Raw genomic sequence first — 15,604 nt, forward strand, 5'->3', positions numbered from 1 at the left:
GAACTAATTGTCTGTAATTGCTGCCTAGTGCCACAGTTAATCCAGGCTGTCTGACTCCTGAAGCACATTAGGCCAGATTTGTGTAATGAAGTAATTAGTTCAATTACGAAGAAGAAAGTAGGGTTAGCGTAAGAAACGGGGAACAAGCTAACAAAGCTATAAAGTACTCCAGTGCCACGAGCGTCTTGCTATTATGAAACTGTTTTTTTTAGCAGAGTATGTGAAAATCGCCTCGTTGTAAACAAATGCTTTTCTTAATTAAGGCTTGCACATGTCAACAAAGTTAATTTGAATCCTCTAATATGGACGTTTTTATTCTGTTCGGTTTCCGATGCCATTTCCTGGACCCGCTTCGCCGCAGCATCTCACATATCGAGTTATTTCAGCTTGCTAACAATCCTCGCTACTTCACACCTTCAAAAAAATATAGCTCTGTGTTTTCTATTTGGCTTCTGCCACCCGCCAGAAGCTGCCATCACAATCAAGAGTGCTCCATTGTCTGCTAGCATTGTCATTGTTATTAGTCTTTTGGATTGTCTGTGGAGGTATCGGCAGGCTCTGGGAAAGCAGGCGCCAGGCTGGATAATTAGTTGTTCTTCGATGCCAGACGGGCACACTGCCGTCACTTGGAGGGGAAACGGAAAGTGGCATCACTATCACAGTAACACCGGAACAACCTTTGGTGTGAGGGCCGGGTTCCAGCGCATCTGTCACACCACTAGTCATCTACCCACTGGCAAGACAATAATGCTTACCAGTCTAGCAATACACAGCATGGATAATTACTTTATCTGAAGCAGCATTATTCTTGTCATATTTATCATAATTAGTTGTGGTGTGGTGGAATCGATACTGAGTTTCTGTATTGGTTCTGCTCATCACTGTGGCGATTGGAAGATCTAGGCGTTTAAAATCTTCCATGAAAGAGATGTGTCCGAAAAACAAATAGAAACGACAAAATAATTTATTTTGTCTTTATTTATAAATATATTTATAAAGTTGTGCCAATTGTATATGCATTAAATATTCATTTTTATGGGTTTAGAATATTTTAAAACCCTGAACTTCTAATCTGTCCTCCCAGAGGCTGCATCTTCCTACATCGTATCTCCAACCATGAGCTTACAGCTGGAACCGCCAGTGACCCTGGGGTGACGGCTCTGCTGGTTTCTGCGGGAGATGCGGATGATGACGAGGAGGATAAAAATGCCTGCAAGCAAGGTGCCTCCGAAGCCCACCAGGATGCCATACAAGAGAGGCAGAGCCACATCCAGGGGGCCTTTCTCGTACGGAGGGACAGGAGCCCGCTCCACAATCAGATCCAGGTCACGCCATGTCAGATCCCTCACTGACACACACACACACACACACACACACACACAAACAAACACACACAGCACAAACAGGACAGACACACTTACTATCTCATAGGACTGTGGGAGCAAGTTTTAACTTGAATGAAACACCCGGGAGGATAAAAATAAAGGACAGGTGATAATTACATTTTTGAATCTCTAGGCATCTTGGGAAATACTCCTCATATAGTGAGAGTGTGGATGTTGAAGAAGTAATGAGCTGGAAGCATGCCCACGGCCACCAAATCTAATCCAGCATCTCATCTAAACACTTAATAGATTCAGGGTTCAGTGAAACATTACATAATTTGTCATTCAGACAGCCTCCAGAGGAATAACCCAAAAATCTCCTCTTGACATCAATAGCCTAAGATATTTGGGCTTAGACACGTTAAGACACGGTTCTCCATCACTTATTCGATTTTATAATGTGCCAACCTAATGTGACTCTGTCAAACTTCAGGACAAATGATCATACCTTTTATTTTTCGGACCCTCTTCCGTGCATGCTCGTGGTGTTTTGCATCTGATTGGACTGAAGGGAAGTTTAAAGAGCTCACGTATTTGTGATAACCGTCAACGTAGCGTTTCAGGTTCAAGGCTTTGTCCTGGTTGATGTTCTTCCCGACTTCTGCGAAAACACAAGTATTTCTCTGTCACTTCAAGTGCTAAAAGTGTATCTGTTCCATCCTATAAAAGGTTGTAAATTTGAATTTAATTGTTGTTTTCTTGCCATGAACATAATTAGTTCTGGCAGGAGTACAACTGCTGTCCTTCAGTTCAGAGTAAAACAAAATGAGCCACTCAAGTTTCTACGTATGAGTAGACCTCTTCAGAACTGCAATCAAGTGCATGATAATTGCCACATTCTGCATCCAAACAGTTTTTTTTTTTCATCAAAGCCACCACTGCCCCCCCCTCATGTCTTATAACTCATCTCTTCCCGTCCTCTCCTTGTCTTTTTTTTTCCCTCCAAAGCTGCTGATGAAAGGAGCAGATGGTTTGTTCTGTGGCTGGTGTCAGCTCCACTGAGTCCTCTGTCAGATCATTTACACCTCCCTCTATCCAACACCACTCGGCTGTGGAGTTGTGTGCACACTGGACTGCAACACATGCCAGAGACTGGCAGTGTGCAAAATGTGCCACTTTTGAAGTTCCAATTAAAATGAATCTCAAAGTAATGAAGCAATTACGCACTGTTGTTAAAGTCTTGAGGAGGCCTTCTTGACCGAAATAAACCAATTTTGAAAATACACTGCCATGTACCCAAATGAGGCTTTGTTCCAATTTCCTTTTGTCTAGAGACATGCTGTGATGTCTGCTCATGAGATTTGCCGCTATCAACAACACTGTACTGTACATAAAGCGTGATCTATTTTAATTTGAAATCCATTACACGTTGTGGTGCCACACCAAATTGTTCTGTTTAAAAAGAAATTATTCAGTGCTACAGGAGGCACGTGTTCTGTCTGTCTCCGTTTGTTTCTCACCAATGGCGATGTCTGTTCTGCCGATGTGCTGCAAGGCGCGAGAAAGCCTGTCGTAGTAGGTCTGCTCGCCATTCCTCAGCAGCCAGTCTGTCAGGGCCGTCCGGCACTGTGCCTCACTATCTGGTAAACACAAAACATATGGCCCTCAGACAGACAGGTCTCTGACAGTCAGCTCACTGCCAGAAACTCCCCAAGCTGAGCTGGACATGTGAGAAACAGACAGGTCTCAGGATGAACTTTTCCTGATTTCTACCTTATTGCAGCTCATAGTGTGCTTTTCTCTCTGTCTCTCTGTCTCTGAGCTCTTGTCTCTTCTCCTTGATATTTAGCCTGTAACTTTTAATGCATATGATAGACATCTATGATTTCTGTGGTCTTATGTGCCAAAGGTCTCGAGTGAGACGTGTTTCAGATGATGATGAGCACTAACCCACGGCAGCAGAGGTATCTCTCTTGGCTCGAGGCTTGAGATCTAGCTGATTTTTCTCTGGTGAGAGGCGCTCAAGATGCTGGAAGATGTTCTCCTCTGGGTGAGAGAGGGCGAACAGAAGGTCCTCACACTCTTTAGATGTCAGCAACTCCACTAGACGCTCCAGCTGATGGACACCAATGTCTTCTGCCACTGAACACACAGAGCACAAACTAATTAACAGAGCGCACAAACTCCAGGGAGAACAGAAAGAACGCCAGTTCAGCCAAAAGTGTTAGGACCACAGATTGTATTCACCTACCGCATTAAAGCATGACAGTACAGAACACTGTAAACTCCAGTTACTGAGGTGTGGTGCTGACACTACACAACATTTCTGCAGCATGGTTGTGCTCTCAATTAGCAAGTGCTGCTTGTGTGGCTTGAAACTGTCATATTACCCTTCTCAGCTGCAGAGTATAGAAACGGAATAATCAACGTTTCAAAACAGAGAACAGAGCAATCAGCAAATTCATCCTTTTTTTTTTTTTTTACAGTTCAGTTCTTATAACATGCTACCTGCTGGTGTAACCGCACCTGCTGTAAGACTGTTTGTTCTCACCTGTGTCCTCTCCGAGTGTTGAACTTTGAAGCAGAAAGGTGAAGAAGAGACAGAATTTCCAGGCTTTCATGTCAGCTGAAGTAGTGTAAACTCAGCTCATGCTGCAAACAACATTTGAAGTTTACTTTCAAAACTGAGAAGTGATCTAGAATTTGATGAACTGTAAACAGTTCAGCTGCCTGAGTAACTAGTTCTTTGTCTTTTCTGAAACAGCCAATCACTACAAAACATATTCATGTCACACAGAATATGTTTATGAATATGTTACTTGTTTTTCCTAATTTTTGAGTTATAAGAGAAGCATGGAATGTTTGTGCAAATTTAATGAAGGGCTACAACATTTACTTTCTTTACTGATTAATCAACAATCTTTTGATCAGTAATGTAAATTTTTAGTGTAGAAAATGTCAAAAATAATAACATCACAAGTTCAGAACCCACAGTGTTTCAAACTGCATACATAGCCTATATTTTCAGTTCAGGTTGCATGGTAACCAGATTGCATAAAATATATGTAGGGATCTTCTTCATGTCTGAGCATGCAGATTATCTCTGCTCCTAACTGTTTTTGTGTTGTCTGAGAAACTAACATTGCTTGTAGCGATGCTCTTAAAAGCTTGACGTTGTTTAGTTACTAAAATACATTTAGAGGCCACTGGGGGAAAAATCCATTCCATGCCACTGAGACCAGAAGGGTGCATTTATATTTATATTTATATGAAAGTACCCACATGCATAACCATGGGCCAACAATATGTTTTTTTTTTCTTTGTGGTATTGTTATTATTTCACATTTTAAAAAGTCTCCAAAGGGGATTGATTGTCAGGAACCAAAAGGAAAATAGACCCCAGCAGTGAAGGGGCATGCTCGCAAACCTCCAGATGCGATGCTCTGTTTTATTTAAAATTCTATTGAACTAAAAGCTTTGTCCACACTAGGTCTGGTTGAAAAAACCCTGCAGTTATAGACCCTGAGCTTTACAAAAACAATAAAGCCTAGGTTACATATGGAATCTGCTTCACTTGCATTGCAAAGAGGGTAATGCATGTATTGCAGAGTAGAAAATAAAACTGTAGCATTGCGGTATGGAAAAGTAAAACAGCAAAGACTATTATGTTTGTCCTTTCCGTTTGATGTGCACTACTGGAGAGAAAGTGTGTTGGGAGTAGTTGAGGTGCATCTCTCTAGCAGGGAGAAACATGTTTAATGACATTATTGTGTGGGCTACAGTGAGGGCATGTTTTAAATTGTTAATAAGCTTCATTTGCCAAACAGTAAAGGTTGTTTGTGTGGGCTGAGTCTCAAATTCTCTATGTTGGCTAATGAAAAAAAATCATGCTCTGGGGCTGAGAACCACAGAAACTTGGGTGTGGGTGGTATAATGGCTCCGTAATGATTTGAAGTGTTTGGCTTGTAGAAAAAAAAGTAACACTGGGCACAAGGTCAGGAAATTTATTTACAATACTGAGTTATTTAGTGCATTATCTTATTGATGAAAACACATGCATAATAAATTTTGTTCTATATGTCACAGGAAAAATACATACAATACACAGGACCACATATCATAGAAACAGTAGGATCTTGTGAAATAAAAAATCTTCATATAGATTCCAACATTCAAAATACAATCAAAAGTATGGAAGAGCAGAAACAAACAGAGTTATTTCTTTGACTTCTGACTTGGATGCCCTCTGGTGTTGTGACTGTTAGCCTGTGAAGCTGTATCTCCATGTCTCTTACACTTCACACCACTGAAATCTGGTTAAATACAGATACAGACTCCGGTGGAATGAAGGATAGAACACATGGAATATTCTTGCTGAGAAGTGTCTGAAATTAAAGACATAAATATACATTGTGCATGTCCAAAAAAAAAAAAAAAACCCAACACAGCCTTATTCAAATTCAAACTCAGATTTTCTATGATACATCACAGTTTTCCCAGTGTGATACTCCACAACAAGTGTGTTTTTGCACACTCGCTGAGTGCAAAAGTTACATTAAGGAAAGCCTCAAGCTTTGCTTTCAATGTTAAGCAGCAGTCGGAGGCCGACCCTGGCACCTGGTGCAGAGCAGGCGATTAGAACTGTATGATTTATGAGGGAGCCTCTGAGGTTGAGGGGGTGGCAAAGAGTGCAGCAGGAATTGGATGTCGGCCTCTCCCTTTTCTTGAGCTTAAGCTTGAGCCCGAGTCTGAGCGAGACCAGGCCTGCCCTGCTCCTTGGCTCCAGGCTTTCAGGCAGCTGTTGAAATCCTGGGCTCTGGCACGTTATCACAGGCCTGAGCTGAATGACTGTGTAGTCATCAGTGATGCAATCCAACCTCAGCCCTCAAAGCGCCCAACGCTGCCACCAGACATCACGGTCAGTCTTCCTATCTGTCTGCCTCAGAGTCCCACTCCTGGGGAAACATACTACCAAGTCAACACTTTGCTCACTCCCCACACCTGGAGCTTTCTGATAGTCAGACCTTCCCTCTTTTATGCATTTAGACTCACAACTGCTGCCCCCAAAAATCTCTGTTGTTCCTGCTGTACCTTCACACACATGCTGCTGCCAAGCACATGATTTCTCCAGGTGGTCTTATCATAATATTCTGACCACTAAGTACTTTCCGAACAAACTATTGATATATGATATAGTTGGAGCTCTAGAAAAATCTATTGTCTGAAGGATTTGCAAGATTGGACTTTTAGCTTTTTCTGTGCATAGATGAATGTCTTACCTTGATTAAAATGCATTACTCACCTTATTTGCTCCTTTAGTTCCTTAGTGACGCTGCAAGGGCAATGAAAATCAGACAACCAAAATATACAAAGCAGTCTTCACGAGGGACTGAAGGTACAACTGACAAGGTGCTACCTGTCTCCTCTCTGACTTTTTTCTCTACCTGATTCAGGTATTGGTGTTTTAGAAGACTGCGCCGACCAATGAGATGCAAACACCTGAGTAGGACCACCCATTTTTCAGTCATGAAAAGCTGCCACACCCTGCCATGTGGCACGGTTTTATTGCTAAGAATTTAGAAAAAGGACTAAACTAAAAAGAACTAATTCCCAAAACTGTTATGCCCAAACAACAACATTAGTAAAATCATAGTTTTTTAAAATCTCTTATTAACATAGCAGACACAGCATCATATCCATTTCAAAGGCTTTGAAATAAGACTCCAAGGAAGTCATAAACTTACAAATGAAATAAAGGAGTTTCATTTAATATTAATCGAATGAGGGCCTTGTGTTCATCATGTGATGAGTCTCTGCTGTAATTTGCTCATTTTTGTCTCATTCTCTAGAGTAAACTACATTCTTCATTAGGCCAGAGCATCTCTGAAGTATTTCAGAAGCCCTTCAAACCCATTTTCATGAAGATATTTGAAAGATAATTTGCAAATGCGGCAAGAAAAAAATTTGCCTTTGCCGTTAGTTAAATTCAGGTCTCATTATTCTACCCTCTGAATATCATCCAACCCTAAAATCATTATAATACACGTGCTAATATATTATCATAAAAAATCATCAGTGCAGGTAACTGAATTGTCATGTGCATTATAGCCAGCGTAATTCACTTTCTGTCAGAAAAAAACCAAACATATTCATTTATTCATACATGCATTTTCTTCTTCTAACTGCATGTATATGTGCCCCCCCCACCCCCTTCAGCCTTAAATGAAAAGTGGGGCGACACCCGACATCACTCACTGTGAAAGGACTGACTTTTTGAAAAGCATTCCTTCCCCTCACAATGGCAGGGTTGGGGGTGGGTGGGTGGGTGAGGAGGACCAGCGCCAACACATTCCTGAGGTAGAGAGCTGCACCGAGCCTCACCTGACAAGATATTTCTCTCGAGAGCACATTCATTTGAGCCCAATCTTCTTTATATGTGATTTTATTGACAAGGACACCAATATCTTTGAGTTATGAGCTGTTGTTCTCTAGAGACACACTGTGCTTTACCTCTGTGTTCTGTGTGGGCCAGATAGCTCTGGACAGTGTGACTTGTTTGGCGTAATCTTTTGGGCCACTGGAAGGTGACAGCTGAAAAACGAGCCTCTAAAAACACTGCACTCGAAGGCAACCTTGCGTCTGGCTTACTAACCACATTGAGAAAGACTTTGCAGGGGAATTTTGTTTTTTAGCTCCACTGGCTGTGTTGCTTCGTACAGTGGACTGTTTCGACTAATAGTGTTACTTAGTTTAAAAATCTTTATTCAAATAAATACACAATAAAACTTATCTCTTTTCTTTTCACAGCTAGACTTTACCATACTGGCAGCATGTATCGGTACGCATCAAATACATCAACTGATGTCTCCTTGAAGTCTCTGACAAAGGTGTGTGCCGTTTTTGGGGAACTGCCTCAGATGAGATCAAAAGCTGTATGTTAAACAGCAGCTCCCATCCACAAAATGCATTGTGCTACAGCATTTTTTTTTTTATTGATATTGCTAAAACAATATGCAAAAAATGTAAACATCAAGCACTGAATGGCAACAAGCAGCCATGTGTGTGTGTGTTTCACAAGCTCTGCTGAGTAGATTTAATTGCTGCTGATTTGTGACTGTGATTCAGATCAGATCATTTCAGTTTTGCGTGTTCTACACACTTAATATCCATCAGCGTTGCTGGGAAATGCTGTTCTTTCAAGCTTTAACTTGTATTCTTGTGCCAGTGGGAGGCAAACCTTAAAACTGACAGCTTGGTCAGCAGAGCTTTCATTCATCAAGCTTCTAAAAACCTGCACCTCCATGTTTTACTGGAATAACAATCAAGGTTACTAGTAAACACACAGTCATTCAGAGATGTTTTGAATGAGCGCTGACCCTTGGACAGAGATACTTGCTGAATGAAGAGGTGCTGCATTTCAGCGCTACACTCCCTGAAGGCAGCGCACAGCGAAGGCTCCGTTGAAACACGTCACAGTGAGGAATGTGAGCTTCAACACACAATCAGATTTGAAGAAAGCCTCTGTGATGGCACATGCATGTGTTACTGTGATCCTCCACAGACGGCTGAAAGACTGCATCTTTACTATAGAATGATTCATCTCTGTTTGTGGCTCTGCAATAATATTTAAGTAAAATTTGGGTATTGACCAGCTTAATTCCTTTGTACAAAGGAGGCTTGTTGAAGTTGCAGCCAACATTCACCTGTTATAAATAACATGCCTCATGTTTCCAGTAGATCATTACCTACTTTGTGACAGTGCAAAAAAAAAATGTCCTCAGAACTAAGTCAAAGTGTCAGAAGTCAAATTGTTATTCTAAGCAAAGAGAATCTGCCTCAGCTTCAAATCATTACTAGACTAAAGGTTTCTAAGGGGGCAGTGCAAGGAACTCAAAACCTCTTTGAAGAAACTGGTTCAGCTGTATCCAAAGCACGATCAGGCAGACCAAAAGTGACCACGCAATCCCAAGATCAATACATCAAGCTTAGCTCCCTGAGAGATAGAGAAGGAACTTCATCGCAGATTTCGCACACAGATCACAGAATTTTCCAAATAAAAAACACAAGACTCCAATCAGCAGAAGTACTGTCAAAGGAAAGGCTGTCTTGTAGTGGTCTCAGAGGGCGAGTAGCAGTTTCTAAACCACTTCTCAGAAGGAGAAACAAGGCCAGATGCATAGGATGGGCTAAGAAATACCAGAATCACACAGTGGATGACTGAACAAAAAAAAATCTATTTACTGATGAATCCAAGTTTGACATTTATGGCCATAACAGAAGGATGTGTGTAAGGAGACAAACAGGAGAGAGAATGGTACAGCAGTTTATCAAACCTGCAGTAAAACATGGTGGTGGGAATATTCTGTTGTGGATAAGAATTCATACTGCAGCACCTTAACACCCCCCCCCAAAACAAAACCTCAAAGTTGTACAAGAACCACTTAATGACCAACCACATGGGCTTTCCTCCACAGTCACCTGATCTCAACCCCACTGAACATTCATGAGGAACACTTGCAAACTGAGAAAGCCAAGCATTTCTGCCAGCTCCTTGCAACATTGTCAGATTACAGTGGGATAACATGGGCCATTAGGTTCAGGGGGTCCATGCCAGCTCAAGTGAAGCATCATGCAGCATTATGAGCTCGCTGCTTTATGGTTACTTCATATTTAAGTTCTGTATCTTCTACTCCCGTGAAGCAAAACAAGACAGACCTCTGAACAAATGTACATAATAATCCTTCCTTTGAACAATGAAACAAAAACTCTTTTCATTTTTAAATGATGGTATTTGCTTCAAAGCCTGTTGACATTTATTGCAGTTTGAATGTTTTTGTGTGAGGTTCCTGGGTGTCGGCCTTGGCTGCAGGCGCTATACCCTGAGGCCGCCCAGAGGTTTTCTCTCTATCCTGATACTCCCCTCATCTCTTTCTCCCTCCATCTGATGCCTCATTGGCTGATTCTGTTCTGACTTGCCTGGGCAGGAATGCACCTACCTTCTAATGCACTTTTATGCTCAAGCAAATTGACAATGAAGAGTGCCATCATTTTGCAGCATAAATATTTCATCCCCCATTTGGATGCAGATTTGAGGTGTCACACCCAGAATACAAATGGGCTGTCTCTCCCGTGGAAAATAACGGAGACCCTGTGTGAATATGATTTGTGTGAGCTCTAGACAAATATGGTGCAATGTGATTAGGTCTTATTGTACAGTCACTGTACAAAAACAAAATAATAAAGTGTGAATCATTATCAAATTCCAGGATTTCAACCACTGACAGAAGCCAGGAGATGCAATTACCTGAATGTCCAACATTTCTACAGTTTTTCAGAGTCGCTTTTTAAGTGCTATTCTTGTCACTTCAGGCTTAATTAAAATTGGTAAAACAACACTGATAAGAGTTTTAAAGAAAACAGTTTCAGGCAGATTCAGCTGACTTTCTGAATCTCAATGGATGTCCTTAAGAGTGTAAGACAAAGAATTCTTTAGTGAGTCCTTTGTTTATATTTGGATTGTCGTGTGCAATATTGAAAGAGAATGAATAGGTAATTTCAGCATGCAGTCGATCAAATCTTATTAAACTTAAGCTTGTACTTTACTGGAATACTTTTATTTTATACTACTTAAGACTTCTGCTTTACTATATTTCAGAGGTGCACTTTGTGCTTTTAACTCACTGCATCTATGTAACAGCTACAGTTACCGCTTACTTTAAACATCAATATTTTACACACTAAACATTTGATCAACATTCAGAGGATGATGCATTGTTATAGACTGAACTACACAACAGAATATAAGCCTTTCAAAATGAGCTCAAGCAGATGAAGCACTGAAATGCTTGCTATAATACAGCAATAATAAATGATAATGTGGATTTATCATTATGAGCACCCTTTCAAAGCAGACTTTGATCATTTGATTTGTCGTAGTCAAAAAATATTGATTATAGCCACTTTAAGTAAAATGTGTCAATACTTCATCCACCATTGTCACTGAATAAACTGAATTCAGTCCTTGGAAAATCTTTTTTTTCCCCTTTAACACAAATTTAGAGTAGCGCAGGGGCTTCCTAGTCCCATCTGGTGGCTACTCCTGAGAAACTGCGCATCGCAAACCTCTCAAAGACTTTAAAAATAATTGAAATGGAGCAACGCGCACAAGTCGCAAAAAGTTCCTTCACAAAATGGATGTGCTCGGGCAGGAGGGATCTGGATAATTCTCCCATTCATGTGTGAACCAGGGGGTCTGTCAGTACCCTGTGTTTATGCACTTCTCTCGCTGACATGGTGTAATGGAACGTGCAGTAATAACAGTGGAGGACTGGCATCGCAGCAGGACTCATTGAAAACGCTGTGTTTTGCTGCAGCATCGTGTCTTATCTGAATATTACTGGAGCGTGAGTGGCCATAGTCACTTCGGTGCAAGACACCACAGACATGGTTTACGGTGTCCGAACCAACAAGAAAACACGCCTGTTGCCATGGGGATTTAACACCTTAAGTCGTAATGAGAGGCATTGTTTCATTATGTTTGGCAGAATTTGCAACATTTTCTCTGCCAAGAGTGTTTTCTCTCAGTGAGACCACAAATACAAAAGCTCCCACAGCACTCCCACTTTTTTTTTTTCTTTTTTATAATGGTGCACTGCAGCCTCATCAGTGAATGAGTCTGGGCTTGTCTTCTGTTCTGAATACCTGTTTTTCACTAAGTCTCCACTTCTATAGAAACTGGGGACATTCCAGCGGGCTGGAGGTGCTGATTAGTCCTGGTTTGTTCTGAATGTGAATGTGTGTGGGGTATCCTGTCTGTGTTGTGGGAGGGGACTGAGGGCAGGCATAGTTGAGAGGTCAACACTCATCTATTGACAAAGGTGAGACAGACATGACCAACACCCTTTGATTAGCTAGTCCATTAGTTAACCCGGTCACACAACAGAGCAGACAAGGAGCACCTGGGTCAAATATCGCCCTGCTGGAATTTTGTCTTCCAAAAGGTCTGATGGCTCTGTAATTAGGGAGGATTCAGGCTTCTGTGTGTTTGTGAGTGTGCGTGTTGTGCATACGATTGTGTTCTACGTCAACAACAGAACTGTGCTGTCTAACCAACATGAAAATAAAAAAGAAAATCTAAAATTCATGTGCAGCTTCACTCCTCAGTTCAGCTTTACCTTGAGACCTGAATTCCTAACTCTCATATTAAAGCAAAGGTCATTCAAGATGTATTTCCTGAATCCTTGTTTTCAAATTCACAGATTTGCCAGTGGATTGATTTTTTTCTTCTTCTGCTAACCTTAGAGCACAGGGTCTGGGTACCTTGATGCAGAAAGTCAATACGTTGTCTAAAGGGACTGAAATGGGTCACTGAAAACCAATTTGGATTCTTCAGCTTCTACAGTCTAAAAGTTAATCCAGAGACAAAACAAGCTACAGAAAAAGTGAGAGAGGTGTGACAGGGTGCACACTGTACCGGTTTGTCTCTTTGTTAAGGTTATTTGGTCAAATTCTGCAGACAGCAAGAAACAAACTGCACCGAGAATGTGTCAGCGGTGTTCTTTTGCTGTATACTGCATCAAAAACGTATCTCGAAAGGACAGTAAACAAGTCTTTCGACAAAGCACCTGCTCGAAACTTGTTTTAAAAAGAAAAAGGAAAAAATACTGGCCAGTTTCAGGTGATTAAAGTTACATAATCTTAAAGGAACAGTTCAACATTATAGGAAAAACACTTATTTGCTTTCTTGCTGAGAGTTAAATGAGAAGATTAATGCCACTTTAAAAACTACTGTCTATAGCCAGCAGTGGGTTAGCTTAGCTTAGCACAAAGACAGGCTGATTTCGTTCTCTTCGGATGGCATCAGGTCAGCTGTTTCACCCTGTTTCTTGTCTTTATGTTAAGCTAAGCTTATGAGCTGCATGGTTGTAGCTTCGTGTTTATCCTACAGACGTGAGGATAATATTGAAACTCTCATCTAACAGCCAAAGGTAAAAATAAACAGATTGTGGCTGTCATGGATATCCAGCCCCTGGGGAAGTTTGTGTCTATGTAAAACTAAGTGACAACCACTATTTGTACAATATTGATGAAGTTTTAACTTCTTTCATCATGCTGCCAGATTTTAATGCGAATTCTAGTTAGATAGACTTTAACACTCGTTTGTGTTAAAGAGAAATAATGATAAGTGTTAGATACTGGAGATGCAGTGGTAGCTATTAATGTCTTAATTGAATCAACACGCACCGTTTCTGTGAAACGTGTAGGAGGTGTGATTGTGAAACCATACAAAACAGCTATTTTGCAGTAAGATTTTTTTTTTTTCCATAACTGGTCTGACAGAATAAACACAGAGGCAGCAAATAGTGCCAGACCGTTCTGTTCTCAAGCACACAGAACAGTCTCACCTGAAGGTATTTAAATCATCCTCATAAAGAGGCAGGAAGATGTCACGAGAAAGCGTTATTGTATATAGGTGTGAAAATGACAAAAAAGGAGTACTATATAAACTATAACAATATGCTTCAGTTGTAATGATCTTTACCAGTAACCAGCCTCTGTATGTTCTGATTAAATTAGACCCATAGGAAAAGTTGATAGTTTTGTCTTCACTAATAGTACATTATAATGTTTCCATAAATTATTGAAATCATGAAATTGTGTAACTCAACAATCAGTTTTACACATTTACATGCAATTTTATTTTTTTATAGGTCCCAATTTGTTGAAATTTTTATGGATAACTGTTTTAACATGACATTTATTATGAATATTAATCGTAAACATCCATTACTGAATCTCTGTAGCAGTGACAGCACAGCATATGGCAGAACAGCCCAGTTTAACTTGTTAAATACACAGTCCAGTTGAAAACATCCCCATTTTGTCACGTGCCTGCAAGCGTGTGGGCATGAGTTGTGTAGCATGCTTTGCAAATGAAATATTTGTGGCACATGAAGTTGGTTTTACATTTCTTGGGGTGCAGAGCTGCCATCTTTTCACGTTTCTCTTTTCGTTTGACGAGTGCAGCTGTTGCAGAGGCGAAGCCGAGGCTGGTGTGCGTGGGAAGGTGCTGTCATCGCTGAGTGAGATCCTCTTCGTATGGAGCCTCCCTTCGTTATGGACCAGGTTCACCTCCATCCCCACCGCAAAGGCATCGTGGGCAACACGTCACAGAGAACAGCTCCACAAGCCAGGACTGTCATTCACTGAAATGTGTATGTGCCAGTTACAAACTACCATTTTAAAGCTGCTATAATTAATGTTTTTATATAAGCAGTGGATTGTGTATATATGTAATGTCAAAGAAATCTCTTGAGGAGACAAACCCATAGAGAATTATTACCCTGTTCATAAAGGGTGAAAGTTGTTTAGGACCCTCTCTCTGTGTTGATATTAACAGCTCATTCTAAGCTAATGAAAACACTTTTCTTAGTTTCAGCTGATTATATTCTAATGAAAACATAATTATGAATGTTTTATTCCATTTCTGCCGGCTGTTGCTCCTAAATCCTTTCAGATGCTTCCTCTTCCAACCCTTTGTCAGGTTTGATATTCCCACTCTCATCGAGGCCACGATTCAACTGGAGATTGAATTCCTCGTTCAGATTCTGTCACTTGCTCATTGTTGTGTTTCCACAGAGTGACGTAAGGGCCAGAAAAGCCTAACGGTATTTACAGATCAAAGCTACGAGAACCGATCATGCGATAATAATGTGTTTGTTCCCATGACTAACAGGTGTACTTGTTTGGTTCCCATGGGAGGAGGTGTGAATTTTTGTGAATGTGTGACAGGAGGTCTTCATTCAGAATGTTTTCCAGGGAATTTTTGGTTTCTGTTCTGTTGGGTGGAAGGAAGTAGTGTGGTTGGTGTTGTGTGCATGACAGGGAGACTACAGGTGTGGTGTGTATGTCTAAGTGTGTACATCCCCGTGTTACACAATTTTTCAATCTGTATTACGAGCTTATATTTGCTATGTTAAAAAGATGTACAGAACATGTGCGAAACTTGAATAAATTAGTGTAGTAGATTGTTCAGTTTTGAAAGGAACACAACAGGAAGCACAAGTTGGAATTGTTGTGTGACTTCAAGTGACTTTTCTGACAACTGTACAGAAACTGAATCAATCCAAACTAAAGAAAAAAGTAAACACTGTCCTGGACGACAAACATGGACACAGGGTGGTTGATATTTAGCCCAGAGACGATTCCTACATCATTCTATTTCTAGAAATCATTGGCTCTAAATTGAGAGTTTGTAATCTGGCATTGGTTATTTTCTA

General features: G+C 40.7%; 1 protein-coding gene across 1 annotated transcript; it reads right to left on the reverse strand.

Moving 5' to 3' along the window:
- Positions 1 to 1,080: 1,080 nt before the first annotated feature.
- LOC121195250 (transmembrane and death domain protein 1-like) lies at positions 1,081 to 6,714 on the reverse strand. Its single transcript, XM_041058587.1, has 6 exons — positions 6,628 to 6,714; positions 3,877 to 3,977; positions 3,276 to 3,467; positions 2,846 to 2,965; positions 1,834 to 1,986; positions 1,081 to 1,348 (listed from the first exon to the last, which is right to left on the reverse strand). Exons 2-6 carry the CDS (start codon positions 3,944 to 3,946, stop codon positions 1,098 to 1,100), a joined length of 786 nt encoding a protein of 261 aa, XP_040914521.1. The 5' UTR covers positions 3,947 to 3,977; positions 6,628 to 6,714; the 3' UTR covers positions 1,081 to 1,097.
- Between the last annotated feature and the right edge of the window lie 8,890 nt (positions 6,715 to 15,604).

The sequence above is a fragment of the Toxotes jaculatrix genome, chromosome 2 (genome assembly GCF_017976425.1).
Source record: "Toxotes jaculatrix isolate fToxJac2 chromosome 2, fToxJac2.pri, whole genome shotgun sequence".
Taxonomy (NCBI): domain Eukaryota; kingdom Metazoa; phylum Chordata; class Actinopteri; family Toxotidae; genus Toxotes; species Toxotes jaculatrix.